The sequence below is a fragment of the Cyclopterus lumpus genome, chromosome 7 (genome assembly GCF_009769545.1).
Source record: "Cyclopterus lumpus isolate fCycLum1 chromosome 7, fCycLum1.pri, whole genome shotgun sequence".
Classification (NCBI taxonomy): domain Eukaryota; kingdom Metazoa; phylum Chordata; class Actinopteri; order Perciformes; family Cyclopteridae; genus Cyclopterus; species Cyclopterus lumpus.
The window spans coordinates 5,561,160-5,579,330 of record NC_046972.1 but is presented as its reverse complement, the minus strand read 5'-3'; the positions used below and the strand labels follow the sequence as shown (position 1 = coordinate 5,579,330).

The 18,171-nt window shown below is 46.2% G+C and overlaps 1 protein-coding gene across 1 annotated transcript in view; it reads right to left on the bottom strand.

Annotated features, from left to right (window-relative positions):
• The window catches only part of LOC117733865 (plexin-A1-like), a 208,227-nt gene that overhangs the window by 75,950 nt on the left and 114,106 nt on the right, over window positions 1–18,171 (bottom strand). The window contains 4 exon segments of the mRNA XM_034537776.1: window positions 8,410–8,524; window positions 15,764–15,863; window positions 16,879–17,032; window positions 17,237–17,360. Of these exon segments, the coding sequence (XP_034393667.1) occupies window positions 8,410–8,524; window positions 15,764–15,863; window positions 16,879–17,032; window positions 17,237–17,360 (493 nt within the window).

Sequence of the window (18,171 nt, the reverse complement as noted above, 5' to 3'; positions counted from 1 at the left end):
CTGGCATCAGATCATCGCATTACGCCTTTACTTTCCTCTCCCTCACTTTTAATCACTTTCTATCAGGATGGAGATATCACAACGCTGGTGATGTCAGAGATGAGGCGAGGGCCCCGATTGGCTGCCGGTCGTCACCCATGAGGCCGCCTCACTGAGGCGCTGACAGACTCCCGAGTATGATGGATGAGGGGGTCCGTGTGTGTTTGTCTATGTGTGCGTGCGTCACCACAGTGCAGAAGGTCCCCACGGATTAGCGTTACAGTTCAATGAACCATTTCAGAACGGGGGGGATGTGTGGGGGGAGACCTTATCGACCATCGCTGTAACACACACACACACACAGAAGAAAGAACGGGACCTGATATGATGACCACATCTCCCCGGAGAGATGGAGAGGAAGAGTCATCTGTTGAGCAATCTCTCGGTTGTAGACGCTAATATAGTTATGCCCTTAGAGAATTAATCTAACGAAGAGTAAAACACACACACACACACACACACACACACATAGCAGAGAATACCACAATACCGGGCAGTGGGTATCATGCTCGTAATCCCAGTAGATCCCGCCATCAATCAACACACAGACAGGCCCATAAGGCTGTAGCTATACAGATCCCCTCAAACATTCCCCATCTTTCCATCTCCAGAGTATTTCGCTCCCTCCGCATTAATGGCTCTTTTCTTTTCTCTCCACGTCTGTCTCGTATAAACCGTAGTAAAAGAACCAAGGCGGGTCAAAGCGAAGGGAGCTTTATCAACCGACGCATCATGAACTGTCCCGAAACACATGCTGTACAATGAGACAAGCTCTCCCTCGTGGCTGCCCTATATGCACCAGCTCTCTTTTTATGGAGAAAAAAAAAAAAAAAAGCCTGAAGAGGAGAGGTCAAACGAAGGCCGGACGCAAAACGGATATCCATCAGCACGGCGAGCCGGGCTGTGCTACGATACTCCTGTGAGCCTTGCTGCTGCAGAGCGATAATGTCTGATATGTGGGTTGTGTCCGGCTCGCAGACTGGTTTAGTGGGAACATGAGCATCAGGGCCTCACGGCCCTCTTCAGCCCGATGACGGCTGCTAATTTGAAAAAAAAGGTATATTGATTAAATATACCGGGTGGCCTTGGATTGTTTTTGTCTTTGCCAGACATAATTTATCAATTAAACGCTTCAGAAAGTTAGTTTACTCAGAAAAGAAAACGTGTGAAAACGAGAAATGCGTGAAAGCAAGTTCACAGAAACGGCGCTCTGATGGCTTTGAAACTTGAAAGTTGGTGTTAAAGCGCCAGGAGGGGTGGAGCAGCTCCGTTAAAGAGATCCTGCTGCGCCGGGGGTTGACTTTCAAGGTCCGTGTCGTCCCTGAACCCCCGCAGTAGCTTATTTGGCAATAAAAAAAGTTGTGAAGGACGACAGACCATCACCTGTTAAATTGATGGGGGTCCCGTGCCGACTGCTGAGCGACACATCTGTCTCTTTAGCTGCTAAATACTTCACTTTGTTCACCAGCCAGTCGCTAACTGTGTCCGTCTGTGTCAATGTCAGTGGGTCTCTCTAACTTTCGCTCCCAAATCAGTTGCCAGACGGCGTCCGAAAACAGCGCGAATGTCCTAAGTAAGCGAGCAAGCAACGGAAAAGATACCGCGCCTAATGGGAAAAGACCTCCACTCCTTTGCCTCCACGGAGCTCTCCATCCCTCATGTCTCCATTAGAATAGCGTCGCCCTGTGTGCGGTATCTCTGATGACCGAGTGTGATTGTGTGTCTATCTGGTCTGGGTGGTCAAAGAGGAGGATGTCGCCGATAAGCATCGGCTGGTGGATCGATGGGAGCCTCTAAATAAACACACATCCGTTTGTGAGTGTGTGTGTGTATTTCTGAAGGTGACACAGAAGATACAGTGCAGATAACAAGAAGCTCAGTCCCGTGTTCTCTTTTTCTTTCTTTCCTTCTTTTTTTTTTTTTTTTCAAGCCCGCAGGATCAAAACTTGATGAATTTAGTTTTTTTTATATCACAGTGCTCCTTGTCATGTGGGAACCCCAAAACAGGCTTGCAACCCAGTTTAGACCGTGACCCAGGGAATAATGAGAGATTTTCTGTGACCCACCTCAGATTCAGCCAACCTTTCAAGGTCGGGAGAAAAAGCCCACGATACAATGCACCGACTTCCGCGTCATCTGCCTCCACGCATTTGGGCTTGTTTCCTCCATCAGTCTTGGGACTAGATAATGAGCCTCTTGGCCCCCGAAGGTCCTTTGGTCGGAAAAGTTGAAGCAACGCACCGACTTCACAACAAAAGGCGTGGCAATCTATCTCGCAATGCGAATTCACTGGGGCCGTAAAAGAAAACTTTTTTTAAAGCGATCGCTTCTCACTCCGCAAGACCCGTTTCATGTTTTATTCTGGATTCGTCACTGATCCTTCTCCGTGCTCCATTTCAACGGGAGAACGGGTTCATCTATTTTGCACAAATGACCCGAGTTCCTTTGTCGTAGTCTCAGGTGGAAAGCCCCCCCCCACCCCCACACCCATCACGCTAGACTCGGAGCTCGTCTGTTCAATAAAAGACACTTTGAACTGCGTTAGAAGCCTTTGTCCACCCACTCTTCCCAGCAGTTACTATCGGGGATACGGAGCGAGGCGGAAGATGCGGTACAGATAAGACAGAGGAGGAGAGTTCACGCTGTTGCGAACTTGAGATTTCTGACACTTAAAATAAAATGCACGAGCATAAACAGCGCCTTGACTTCATTACCGCTCGATCGGAAGTCACGAAGCAAATTTACCTACTTTTGAAAACCTGAGCGAAACTCGATTGTTTTTACCTTCATCATTTTTAATCAAAGCGACTTCCCTTTTCGTCTCAAGGGGAGCGATACTGCCGGGAACTCAAAGGAATTCACGCCGCCACTCGACTTTACGAACCACAAAGCCAAACCGAGAGTGCAGTAGAAAATGTTACCGTGGCGACATACATGGGGAAATCTTTGAAACAGGCTTACCTCGGTCATGCTCCCTTTCTGTACCTGTTCTGTGTGACTCATGCACTCAACCTGGACAAGTCGCTCAACTTGATGGAATCACGAATCTCCTTCAAAGGGGCTTTGCAATCTGCCTCTCTCCTCGGACCCATCAGATCAAATGTTGCCCGACTGATGCAGTCACAATTATTATGCTTTGAACTGGCTGAATTCGAGTGCCACTTGCGCGGGATTACCTCTCTGTGTTCAGAGTGTTTCCTTTTAGACATGTTTGATCTGTCAATTGAAACCAATTGAACCCCGGGGCCAGGTATCGAACCCGAATACGTTTTGAATTTAGATTGAGATCTGAATCCAGATCGTGTTCTCAAACCCCAAATTCTTTGTCGGGTCTTTACACGTTCTTTAAATCAGACATTTTACGGATTTCGGGACACAAAGTTGCCGGAAGTAGGTGTATCATCATTTTGAAACCAGGATCCAAACAAGACCCAGCCTTATAGAAGCAGGGTTAGAATGAAACAGAATCGTGTACACCAACGCTACAGTGCTTCAGCGGCCTGTCGTGTTGTGGAACACATCATATTGCAATAAGCGTGGATTTGAACCTTCAGTTTCTAGGACAGAACGACATTCCTGTGATTCTAGCCCGGTAGAGGCAACTGGTACCAGCAGGACTAGACCAGAATCAATATTAAAGGTGCATTTCAGCAGTTGGACAGGAGGCAGCTGCATGTGACGGGTTAATTGAACTGCGTGTAACATCCTGTGAAGTATTGTTGGTGGAGTGCCCCTTTCAAAAGAGGAGTTGAGCCGATGCGGCCAACCCCACCAACCTTTTTTCCGACACTTTCGGTCTTTAATGAATGCATTAAGGATTAAAATAATCAGAGTTCGTCCTTTGCTTTGCATATTATGGTTAATCTAGCCTGTTAACATGGAACAATGGAGAGAAGAGCAGTGATACCCGAGTTAATTCCCCCGTCCCTCTGCCTCAGTGCACCATTCAACAGTCTGATGGCCATTTAATGTATCCACTGAGACAGAGAGCACCATCAGAACTCTTTCAAAACTAATTTCCTACATATGATTACTCATATATACTCATGTGCCCTCGATGGACTGGCGGCCTGTCCAGGGTGTCCCCTGCCTTCGCACTATGTCAGCTGAGATATGCTCCAGTGCCCCCGCGACCCTAATGAGGATAAGCGGTATTGAAAATGGATGGATGGATGGATGATTACTCATGGGTGGGGGGGGGGACGGACAAGGGGAACGGTGGAGCGAAGTTTATTAAGCCTTTAGCGCGAGGGAGAAGTGGGGGTCAGGCGAGAAACAACACGTCATTAGGACTGAGGATGCGAGTTCTCGCTTGATACCCTGCTGGGGAACAAGGCAACGGAACGAGGATGTGTGAATGAAACCTGGACTTCCTCATCAGTGACGTCCTGAGTATTTCCTATTCATGTTCCACAGGCAAAAGTAAGTTCTGCAAACGCCAACACAAAGCAGAGCAACGCGATTTAAAAACAGCTGCCAGCGAGGATGGGACAGATAGCGTGAACCAAATGACGTGCAAATGGCTGAGGAGAACAGGAAGGCACGACCCTCAAGGATCCTTTCATCTCCTGAATGGTTGAGCGTCTCCCGCGTCCTCCGCCAACTCCTCCTTTCATCCACTCGCTCGCTCTCTCCCTTCTCCTTCTGGTGATGTCGCTCCCTCCAACTCTTATCCTTCTCGGCCTGCTTCTTCCTCCCCCTTTTCCTTCTTCAGTCGTCTTCCTCTTTCCTCCTATATTGCACATCTTCTCACATCTCTACTCTAATAAAGATATTTCTCCTCCCAAGTCTCATTTAGTGCGCTGACAACAAAAAACAAACAACCAAAAAACACTTACAATCTATCCTAACATCACGGAGCTGGTTGACAAAATTGGCCAGTTTGGACGAATGCGCAAGCCGATCGCCGTCTTTCTGAATAATGAGACAATTAAAAATGAGCTCCCTGACCCAAGCTTAATTAGAGGCGACCTCTGGCCTCCGGAGTCAGCCGGGGATCTTATCGTTTATACTATGTTTATTAAACCTAAGATTTTGGGTTATTCTAAACCAACGTTCAAGAAGGCATCGTTAGAAGTAGCATCAGTGTATTTTGACACATTTGGGCTTTTAATTAACCATGTATGTTAACTGTATACTGAAAGGGTCAGATGTGAGGCCAGTGTGCAAAATTACAGCCTAGCTATAAAAAATCAATTGTGTGAAAGGGAAACTGTACTGTAGAAAGTGTACTATTATCGCAGACAGCATTTCATCTTTCTGTTTTATGTGCAGTGTGCACATGCTGTAGATTCATAAATGAGGCCCCTGGCTGTATTAGCGAACTCGCTTCTCCTCTTAACAACTAGGCCACTGCCACACTCCTCCCCTTGTGTTTTACTGAGGATGCTCCACCTCTCCCTTCTCATCTCATCTGTCTCTCTCCATTAACACGCCAGCGATCAGAGAGGCATCTGGAGATGCATCTTTAAGCTTTATACACTTTAATAATTAACACACACAAACACACGTACACAGCTGTGTCGATCATTGGCAGGCAGGCTCCCCCTCCCCCCTACCCCCAGCCAGAGAGACCCAGAGGGAGGATGGAAGCTTGCTCTGTGCCAGTAAAACCGGCCCCCCGGAGCCTCAGAGCTGGGCAACTCGGAGCCGCGTAGCAGCCTGCGCTCCAACGGCAAGAGGAAGACAGATGTAACGGTGAGAGACTAAAAGATAGAGAGAGGGTTGTCAAGGCTCCGGCTAATTGACTTGTTGAAGGAATGAGGGGAGTGGGCGAACAAGAAGAGAGCGCTCATTGGGTTAGAGATCAGACAGGAGACGGCTGCTGGAGAAGGTGGGCGGCGGTGCCGCTGGGGGCGCACGCGCCGCCGCAGCGCGGTGACTTGACAGGAAGGTATGGTTGTCCAAGCACTCACTCGTCTTGGCGATCCATCCGCTAATTAGGACTCGAAAGGGCCAACACCGATCCCCGTATCTATAGTCACCTTCTGTTCATCGGGAGCCCAACGCAGGCCCGCTAATGATTATCAATGAGGCTCGCCTGCAAAGCCGCCGGTTCAAATCCCCCTGAATGCAGCAGCAATGCATCATGGACTACTTCATTGCACTGAGCATAAGGAGGTCAGGCTTCTGGGCGGATGGGGGGGGGCAGAAAGAGGAGGAAGGGGAGGAACACGAGATAAGGGATGAATGGGGGAGAAGGTGGGAAGGAAAGGGAGGAGGACTGAGAAGAGGAGGAAAGGAGGTGAGGAAATGAAGGAAGGGAGCAGAGAAAAAAAAAAGACGAAGAAGATCGCAGTGAGTCAGAGATGATGGGTCGCAGCTTCACATGTTGAAAAGGTCAATGCCTCGATAGTTAAATAAACAGTTTTGGAGTGGCAGACGCGGAACAAGCGTAGGCTCGTAATGTGCACTTCCCCCGACGGGCTCGGGTGACTTCACTCAAGTCTTGACGAATACTTCATCAGACCTGAACACTTTCCCCCAGAACACGAGCAAAGAGAATCCAAATAACTTCCACTCCACTAAAATGGACACTGTGGACATACGTCACTATTCTGAATCGGACACGTGGTGTGCCAGATGAAAGTAATGTTGTGGGCAGAAAAAGAGTCCACTTAACGGTCAAAGCCCCCCTCTCCCCTCCGGGGTTGTTACTTGGCAGCCATTTTGGGTCTCTGCTGTCAGTCACGTACGGCATTGATCCATTTTGTGGGACATGAAATATGAGTAAAAAAAGCGCTGACTGCGCCCGATGAACGAACGACTTAACGAGTGAGCGAGCGGCAAATGAATGCAAACCCAACCCCCTTTTGTTTTTACTTTCTGTTACTACTTCTGTTGCTTTTATTATCGTCTGGATGGACGTCACCGGAACCGTCCACCGCGGGCCGCACGCCGGCTCCGCCAGCACACTAATACCGGGAATTCGTCGGAGCGGAGCCAATTTGTTTCTCTCGCCGTTTGTTTGTCCCGGTGTTTGTTTCTCCTTTTTGTTTATGTTTGTACACTTTTCCGTTCATGGCCTTCTCAAGTGTTTCCCTGAGTCTGGCAATTTTCTGCCTGATCGCCCCTAATGTGCCTCTCTGTTTATCCTTTGTCACAACATAGCTGATTTATATACATATTTACATATCCAGGAAGTGACATTGACGGATAAAAATTCACTTCAAAGGGGGGGACAAAATAAACTATACATTTGGAAGAAAAAAAAAAAGAAAGGGATTTTTGTGATGTGGCACCGATTCACAGATGCTATGAGTTTGTATCAGATATGAAGTGAAGAAATATGACAAATGCCTCGGGGAAGATAACCAGTCTAGTGTGAATTCAATCACTCTGGCAACCTACTGCTAATGACACAGGGGGGAACTTTTTCAGGCAGCGGAGATGGGCGATATTGCTTTCGGCAGGGGCTACGAACTGGCAAATTGGAACAAAACCGAGGCTATGAGGAGATAAATGTGTGATGACAAACCTGCCGCTGTTGGCTCAAGAGCGCTTATGCATTGCTTCACGATGCCATAACCACGCCATGACACGTCTCTTCATTCGCCGCGGTGTTAACAACAAGAGGCCGTGTAAGGATGTGGTATGGCACAGTGGTGGGTGTGTGTGTGTTTCTGTGTGTGTGTGTGTGTGTGTGTGTGTCTATCAAAATCCCGCCCCGACATTTATAATGTCTTGGTACCATGGCGACCATAGACGTCTGCACCAAAAGAAGATCAAGTAAAAGAAGGCAAAATAGGAAATACAAAAAACAGTAAGAATGGATGTCAGCCACGCACAGCGCACGACGCACACACACACACACACACGGCCCTGCATTTGCTGCCTGATTAGTTAAGTCAAGGCAATAGTCATATGTGCTGCACATTAAATGATATATCTTTATTTTATTTTTATATGTTAAATTATCCATACAAATAGCCATACAAACACACACATGCACGCCTCCTTTATGCCTGCGCACCCAGAATGAGAGAAAAAGGGAGAACTTGTGACATCTTGAGCTCAAATGAGAGGATGAAATAAGAGTTGTCGTCAGACAGCACATGTGGGAACAGAGGGCCGACAATAAGATTGAGGAAATACTAAAAATAATATCTCAATAGCCTCTATCGCCGTGCAACTTTCTGACAACACGAAAGTTCACTTGTGTTTTCGAGAGAGAGGGTGCAGATGAAAGATGTGGGACGGTGTCGTGCGCAGCCATATGCATACTCATTCACCCCGACCTGTTTATAAGTAAATAAATCCAGAGCTGCTTGGAGTACTACAGCTGCTGCTGGGCCACTCACAGCAGCACTCATTCACATGTGCACACGCACACACACACACACACACACTACGCCACTGTTCCGCGCTCACCTCTGAGCTGTTGACTCGTCCCTCCTGGAAGGAGCAGTCGCTGGCGTCCTGCGTGCACATGTGGCGGTACTTGCACCAGTGGCAGGGGAAGTTTCCGTTGACGCAGGACAGGCACCTGGAGCGAGCGAGAGCCAGGGAGAAAAGCAATGAGGGGGTTAATGACTCGTGAAAGGAATAGTCACCAAAAATTCAAAAATCTGCTTCAATGTTATTTCCATTTTTCCACTTTCCGCTTCCCTTTTGTCTTCGTTCGGTCAGCTGTGTGGCTGCCAGAGATGAAACAGTGTCACCGAGTTTGCCCACAAGAGACACTGACAAGTAAATATTTAAAGTGTCCCACAACCAATTTCCCCATATTTAAAGTCCAAAGTATTGATATTTTGGATTCGAAAAGATCAGTCAGGCTATAAATTAAACAATAATTCAGTTTCGCCGGTAGGATCTTGAATAAAACACCAAATACATTTCCTCAATCAGAACTGAATGCTTTTTAACTGAGAACAATACAAAATCTAACATTTAGGACACAAAGAACAAAGAAATTTTTTCTGGAAAAGATAAAAACCCCACTTGGACGCAGATTGGAGAATTGTACTTTTAAAGGCTTTTGTTCCATTCACAATTTATAAATTGCTTCTAAAAAAAAATAAGAAATCCCACTGATTGAAGCCTTCCATCACGAGCGGCGCTCATATCAAACACTGACAGACACGGCGTGGACACGCATCAACACATCGATGCCGCGACATCAAGCGGTTACGGACAAATCTGCGGAAATCGCGTTGGAATGACGAGTGTCGCCGCGGCAACCGTGCGTTACGACTTTATTCCGGCTGTCGGCGAGGCCGAGACGGACGCTGAGAGGGAGCAGGAGGGAATCCTTGGCGATCCACTCTCCTCTTCTTATTCTCCATGCTCGGAGGGCTTTACAGGGAACTAAGCTGGCAGACCAAGATAAGCCTGTTTTTATATAACACTTGAGGGTTTTTTCCCGTCTTCTTCGTCTTCAGAGTTGAGCAAAAGGAATATATATATGCAACATGGATTACTGCACAAAAACAAGACTATCATGGCAAACAGAAGAAAAAAAGAAGAAGGAAAACAAGGGATGTTTGTACAAAAAAAAACCACAAGAGCTTATTTGGGGATTTTGCTCTACAATTATTATTGGAAGTTAAGTCAACAGTTACTCAATAGTGATTAAATTTAGCGACGCTTCGTTTTCCTGACGAAATGAATTAATTCGAGCAATTATTTTCTGAATTCGCCCGCCAACATGTTCCGCAGGAGCATGACTTAATTCATTTTTGTTCAAAGTCTTTGCTCGCAGAGACATGCGATGAAAAACGATGACAAGTTCAAAGGTAAATAAACAATAATTACGACTTTCAGTAGCTCTTAAAAAACAAACAAAAACCCCTCCCATTGTCTTTGTAGTCTGAACACCACTCGACTGGCTTCAGAGCGGCGCGCTCTAATCACACGTTACGTCAGCCCTCTGTGTGCTGACGCCGTTTGTGCTCAAGCAGGCGCTCCTACAACTCAACCCACACACTCGCCCGGGAATCGGACCGGCAGCCTGAGGGGCTCCTTCGCCCATCGTCCAGTTATCGCTCTACGCATTGATGTTGTGCTTCCAGTGGCGCATTCTACTGAACGTCTTTGCAGTGTTTGTCATTTTGGGAGACACTGCTCTCATTGCTAAGCTAACAGCTAGCGGGCTGACAAACAGCTCAAACTAAATGCGCCTAGAAGCTCCTTTAAAGCCACGAGTTATCTCACATGTTCACACATCTCAACCCGCACTGAAGCTGAGGCAGGGGCGGGATATAACTTCCGTAAAGACAAGACAAAATCAAAACATGTTTCCCAAAATGTGGAACTATTTCTTCATCGTTAATGTTAAAGCCAAGAATTGAGATTTTTTTTTATAGCAACTATGGGCTTCAAAATGACAAAGAAAAGAGTCTGCTTACAAACCCGCAGAACATGTGGGATTCTGCAGTGAGTGTGTTTTAATTTTTTTGATTTTTATGGTGGGTTTAACTGTACATGCTGTTCTCATACGCTGTTCGTCAGAGCACCAACGAAAAGTAATGCACTGTGAATTTTACATAACCCACATGATCAACTTGAATGTAATCCAACGTACTGGTGAGCCGGGACGGGGGTCGCAGTCTAAGGAGAGAAAGTCGATGAAGGGACCTTTAAAACACTCAGTTTGTAAAGCTCCAAGGAGTCTCTATTTAACACTACGTTTGCATTAGGGTTCATAGTACACTCTATCCAGTGACAGACACAACACACCGGTGATCCAGTCTACATCCAGTTCACAAATACTGTCCCTTTATGTTGGAAATGGAAAGAAATTGCAAACATTTTCACATCAAAGTCAAACGACTTTGACTGAGAAGTGTTTTCTGACAAGTCTAGAGCCAAAGCACCATAGTAATGAGCCATCACAGAGGATGTGTGTGGGTGGGTTGATGGTCCTCTATACTGAAGGACAATGTTCAAGAAAGACTTCAAATTGGATTTCAGTCTTATCCGCGTTGCGTCTCTGTCCCTCTGTCCTCGGGGTTTATTCAGATTTCAGAGGGTTAACTCCTAAGTGGCCTGTGTTGGAGGGGCAGGCCGACTGGGGGCTTCATAGAGCCGAGCGATAAGCTGGTGAGGCTGGACTGAACTGCAGTGTGAGGTTTATAATCAATGCCAGTGGATTTCCGCGGGGAGCCGGGTGGAGGTTAGCTAACAGTCTGCTGTTTGTTAGAGGAGCTGGTGAGCCAGTTCCTCCTCACTATTAACCCCGGTTCATCGATTTCTTGTTGCAGGGACGTGTGCCCACACACTCACAGCCGTGTTGTGTGAGTGTGGCACTGCTGCACACACACTCATAGACTGAGACGCACCTGTACACACACACACACACACACACACACACACACACACACACGCTATTTAACATGGCCTTTGCAACAGTGCCGGGTCAAACGCCTTCTTCACCTTCTCCGAGCTTTAGTTTCTGGCGCGGCCGGATCGATGGAACAAATCTGCGGATATGCGAGCGCTGTGGCGCCGCGCCGACGTGTGTGTGACGCCGCGTCGCTTCATTCCGTCACTGTGGATGAAGTCACTCCCTCCCTAACGAGGGAGGATCTGAGGCTCGCCAAAGCATGACAACGTGGGGCTGATTCAAATGAAGTATCTAGTGGTTATCTACTGCGCACTTTGTAAATTCTGGGCTTCAAAAGAAAATGTTTGAAGGTGCTATATAAATAAAGTTATACTTGCATTATACGACCGGCTGTGCTGTGTGATCTATAAATAGGCCTCTTTGTTTTTTGTCCAATAAAGCTCGCAGTGAGCGGCCATAAAATGAGGCGTACGTCGTTAAATTATATAGAACAGGAACTAAATGAGAGGTTTTGACTCGCAACCGGGGACTTAGACCCATGATACATTATGATTGCATCTTGTTTCACCGTGAGTCTCAGCCCACAGTTTAATCAAAGCTAGCACATCTAAAAAAATGGAACCGGCATCTTTTTCCAAAAAGAACACGTAACAGAAAGGTTGACCCTTCAACTGTTTCCAACGAGGTACCAATGGGCCAAAGCGAGCTGGGGGCCAGAGCCCTCCCATAAGTGCCTCTTGCCACCGCATAGATTTCAGAGCCCCTTTCATATTGTAATGGTCATGGCGGCCCTTTTAGCTGCGTGGGACGCATTATTCCTGACACAATGGACACAATCGCTGCTTTACATCTCTCTTCCCCTCTTCATGCCTCCTCCTCCTCCTCCTCCTCCTCGGTTGTCTTCTCCCTCACCACTCTTCCCTCCAGCTACCATTTCTCTATCTTTAAAAGATGCATTAGTTCTTCGCCCGCATGCTCAATTAAACTATCCCAAACCTCTGTTCTAATATTGTAACAGCGCACAGTATGTAACTAGCTTGCAGCTGTATTTGCTGTGCCGTCTGTGAGCTCCTCCTGACTCTGCGTGCACCTGTTTGTGTGAAGGCGCGTGGGGCTGGTTGATGCAGGTGCTGCATCCGCCTTGGAGCAGGTCGAGAGGGGGGCCGCGTGAAGTTGCACAAGAGCACCCTCCTCCCCCTCCCCCTCCCAGCACTTGCCTGTGGGCTACTCTGCTTGTGTATCAGTGCTGATGCCGTGCTGCACTCTTAACCCGCCCACAAGGAGAACTCCCATTATCTGCCACTGAACGCCGCTGCACCACCCCCCCCCCAGCGTGCACGGCTTCCTTCAAGGCGGAGTGAAAGATTCGGAGGCGAAAGGTGACAGCGAAGGGGAGGGGGAGTATAATATGTGGGTTTACGTTGCAGCTGCTGCGGTGATAACTGCACTGTAGTCTTACAGTCCTGCAGAGTCCTGTGGGGGCCAACGGAGCCAACATCAAAGGCTTAAACAGCAGCACGCCTGCTTATGCAGCAGAGAGAGGAGGGCTAGGTGGGTGTGTTAATCAAGGGGGCAGAGCATGAACACACACACACACACACACACGCACAAACGAGAAAAACACTTTGTGCATCCACAAAATATGCATAAATATCCACTACGGTGCATTTACTTTGACATATCCTGTATGCTCTCTAGCTCACAGGGACAAACTGAAAAACCACACACACACACGCACACACACACACACACACACACACACACAAAATGAATCAAAGCCACTGCACAAGGCCTGGAGGCCCTGAGAAGTGGCCCAGGTGAGCTCTCTCTCTCCAAGCCCACTCCATTATGACGATCTCCACACAGGCACCCCGGCTAGAGCTAATTAACGGCCTATTACTATGCAGATATATTCAGGGCCAGGAGCGGAGAGCAGGCAATAAATGGGCTTGATGAACAAGACACGGGCAAGAACAGGGATGGTGGTGGTGGTGGGGGGATGGAAAGGGCTAAGAGGGGCCGGGGTCGGTGGGTTGGGGGGGAGGGAGAGACGGGTAAAGAGAGGGATGAGAGAGGAGAAAGTAATAAGCAGACAAGAGGAAGGTGAGAAGGCATTAGAGGAAAAGAGGGGCCGACGGTCTAGAGGGAAGGATGGTGGCATGAAAGGGAACGAAAGCAGGACAAGTGCACTTCACACTCCTTAATACGAGTCGCTCGTAACGCGGGCGATTCGAGAACTGAAGGTTACGGACATAATTCGTAGTTTCGTGAGTTTTAAACTCTTACCAGTGTTTTTGGCCCGGGAAGTGTTCTTAACAGGGGAACCAGAGTCTGAATGTAGTTCCTTGTCCATATAGTTCAATTCAAAAAAGATGCACACCGGAAACCATACGAACATACACAAGACACTTTGGAGACAGAGTACTATCAGGTTTCCATTACGTCCCTATATTTTGACTTCACTTTCCCCCCCATTCTCAATTATTTTGCTTGGAGAGAAGATACGCTCACCTCATTTCAAAGAAAGAAAATGTATTCTCATTTTAGGATACTTTAAGTGATGTAAACATTAGAGGGGGCTGTAACGCCGTCATCAATCTACGCTTGGCAAGAGAAAGAGAAATCCACTTTCGAGTATGCCACGAATGCATTTCCATTGCAGGTGTATCGACACAAAGTGCAGATACCTAAATGAGAGATGAGGGGAGACCGGAGCGAGCGAGCGAGAGTGAGTGAGTGAGTGAGTGAGTGAGTGAGTGAGTGAGTGAGTGAGTGAGTGAGTGAGTGAGTGAGTGTGTGTGTGTGTGTGTGTGTGTGTGTGTAACAGTTAATCTCGGCGACTTCAGAGCAGCAGCCAAGAGTCATTTAGGGAATGACATTGTATTTATTTTTCCTTTAACCTTTATTTAACAAGGCAGGTCAATTAAGAACACATTCTTCAGTCACTATCAGGCCCATCTCCCTGCTGCTCTGCATCCCCCCCCCCCTTTGCTGTGTCATGACACAACAGTGGTTAGCAGTCTTTCAATCAGAGGATCAGTAGTTCGATCCCCGCTCACCGCCCTAGTTGATGTGTCCTTGAGCAAGACACTTAACCCTGAATTGCTCCCCCTAGCTGTGTCTACGGTGTATGAACGTAATACACTTTGGATAAAAGCGTCAGCTAAATGAAACGTAGTGTACATCATACACTGTATATGATAGCATGTTGCATTTATCAAGCTGAGCAGAAGCTAACGTTAGCATGACAGAAAAGCAAAGACAGCGACTGTGGGTCTGTGGGTCAGTGGTTAGCAGGTCCGTCTTTCAATCAGGGGGTTGGTGGTTCAATCCCCACCCTAGTCGATGTGTCCTTGAGCAAGACACTTAACCCTGAATTGTTCCCTGTAGCTGTGTCTATAGTGTATGAATGTAACATGACTGTAAGTCGCTTTGGATAAAAGCGTCAGCTAAATGACATGTAATGTAATGTAAAAGCCCTGAGTCCTCAAAGTGTTATTTCAAAGTTGAAAGGTGAAACTGTAAGATTCACATCAGCTCACCCTCCAACGCCAAAATAACACATTAAAGTTTCTTTAAAGACAACAAAAAAACATCTTCTGAGGAGAATGAACTTCACCTAATTACCATTAATTAGCTATTAGCTACAGCTGTGTGTTGTCCTTGAAGCTAACAACAGTCGACGACCAAAACAACGATCACCTCTACGGCTCTTGAAGGTGTCACGCTGTGAATCTTGCATTCTTACAAATTACGGTTTTGATGGAAAACAATTAATGACTCAGCTCTAACAACCACAAATAATAATTCATCAACTCAAGTAAAAAAGACTATATACTACAATTAATGACTAATTTATTCACCAAATCAGAATAGTCTCTCAGAATAGTTCTGCTCTTCTTCCTTAAACATCAAATTCAGCCCTGCCTAGAACAAAAAAACAAAAAAATCTGTTCTCAAGCCAGTGCTGAAAGGCCAATCAGTATTTCTATACTAAAATTAGGGACAATTCATTTCCAAGAAACACGACTGACATGTTTTAGCCTCCCAAGCTTGGCTGCCCTTCTGGGTCTTGCATGGTTAGGAATCGATTTATTATTTCACTCACGGGCAGTTCCTTTATTGCTTGAGATTTAATTAACTAATTGATTTGTAAAAAGCTTGAATACATTGAATAATGAATTAGCAAAGGTTGCATGCCGTTCTCTCCATTCTCCATTATAGGAGGTTTTTTTCCGGCCAATATTTTAGCATTATTGCTTTTGGAAAGAACCACAGTCACCCTTCTATTGATCAATGCTTTCCACCGGTCTGCATTTTGCTGGTTGTCGCGCCTACGCAGAGAGAAACGGTCTCACTCCTTTCCTCCACTTTAATTCGACTCCATTCACACTCAGCGACAAACTTTTAATTTGTGTAACTTGAAAGGCAAAAACTTACGATTGGTGGACGCTGCAGTTGTAGAAAACAAAGTCCACGCTGGCAAACTTCTTCCCCGTCTCCTTGGACTTCAGATACAACTTTATCACACGTTGGTCCCCTACGCAGAGTAACAAAACACCACGTTACCAGTGCTTTTCTTTTAACAGCTTTCCAATGTTTAGTATGCAATGGATATCATCGTATACAATGAGTATATGGGTTCATGAACCCAGGATGATGCCCGGGCCTTGATTCTGAAATGTTTTAAGCCTGGAGCTGAATCAATAGAATTTGGTTAAAGTTTTACTCGGTGGAGACGTCCATCTACATTCGTGGGTTTTGTGCACTAAGTTCTATAACTCAATTTCTTATTATGAGAATCACAACGAAATGGATGCCGTTAAAGAGCAGAGTGACTCGTGCTTTCACACAGTTGAACGGACAGGCTGAATGGAGTAAACAATTCACATTTGTGCAGCATCAAACAAAACTGCTCAACCGAGAAAGTTTGTTTAGCGTCTGAAATGTCAGTTACGTTTCTTTTTACAGAAGGTGCAACTTACCCCATGTTGACGACTGTTACTCGGACTAATTTACTGAGATAGATATTTAAAGCCCAAACGTGTCTAATATTACATTAATAGATCGATCATTGTAAATTGTTTTGTGACATTGGTGTTTGGTGCCTCTCAAACAAACCAGCTCTGCAGCTACAACCAGACTTCTCTAGTTAGCGCCTGTAATCTAAACAACACAACAGTAAATCTATTGTAAATGAGCTGTAAATTGATACAGAATTCAGAATAACTCTGGTTGTGTTGTTGGTTTAGCTAACAGGAGCTGACTAGACATAAAAGTGTCTTTGAGAAAAATACCAATATGAAAAAAAATAAGAAAAAAATAAAATATTTTAACACATAACATTGTTGGTTAATTCAGATTTTACACACGGGTCCTATGATTATCCATTTGACACATTTCGAGGTTCCATACATAAACAGCTGGTTTTGAATGTTAACAAAATGATTATATATTCTTTATAGTCCTAAAAGAGAGATCTTGGAACTTCACTCCAGAATTTTACAGTTCTACAGATTTCTCAGTTTTTTATTGGGATGTATCGTTCTTTTGACCTTGATCTCGTGTGATGGGGAACACCGCTTTTGTTGAAGGGGACAAACAGAAGATCCGTCCTCCATAGATGCGTCCTTCTGTCTCTACATAGTCCTCGAAGGAGCAGTTCACTCCGGCAGACAGACTGGGAACATTCTGCGTCTGAAGTGACAACTAGGAGAGGGAAGGAAAGGAGAAAGGTGAGGGACAACATACATTTTAAAGCAACCTACTTTATTGCCAGGGATGACACAATAACATGCTATATTGAATCAAATGTGTACATTTATCTTGCTCACTTATTCCCCGTCACACAAAACTACACACACACACACACACATCTAAACACACTTACACACATACGCCAACACACTGTACCTGCACTTCCGACATGGTGACGGAGACGGTGTCGGGTTGGACGGAGAGCCGGACGCACTGCTCCACTCGGGTGGTGAAGCGCTGAGGCTCCTCTGCTCGTTCGCAGTGATCCTTCCTCGAACATCTAGAGGAGGACGATATTTATCAAATCCACAAGGATCCCGTTCACTGATTGTTTAGGTTAGACACATTTTGCTTCGTATCCGTTCGTATCATTATCTGGACAAAAGGATGCATCAGCTGCTTCTCACATAAAATCCTTCCTCACAAAGTTAATGTTCAAGGTTGCTTGAGCTGAAGTGCGCTGGATTAGTGATGTACAGTATGTGTTGTACAGCTCCAGGATGCTGGGTTTCATGCATAGACGTATACATATTTCAAAGGCTGTCTGTCATCATGGCAGATAGAAACAGTCGAAGCAGAGTGAGAAACAAATGGGGCACAGCGCTAGCTCAGGCACAGCACTGAAGTCAAGCTTGCATTAGCTGATTGGCACCAGCTGCTCATTCATGCGTCACCATGGCAGCTCATTCATCAGCTGCTCGGCTATCAGCTGACTGCTAGCATCCACTCGTTTGAACACAGGTGTACATGGTGGCCTTTAAGACCTGACACTCACTGTTACTCTGATAACGTGTTCATTACGACCCTGTGGCGTCGATGACTTTACCAAGATTAAACGTATGTGTGTGTGTGTGTGTGTTTGTCGCAGGGGGTGAAAAGTTGGCTAAAAAAACACTGGAGACCGCTTTCTGTGTGCCGGGTGAAACCAAAAGTCAACCAGGAGTAGGGCTGGGTATTGGTACGCGATACCTTTAACAGGTATTAACTGCAAAAACCCGGTGTCAAGTAGTATCAACACCTCTCATGTAAAAAAAAAAAAAAAAGAATCCCTTCACTCAGCACTTGATCTGGAAAGCAAAAGACAAATTGTA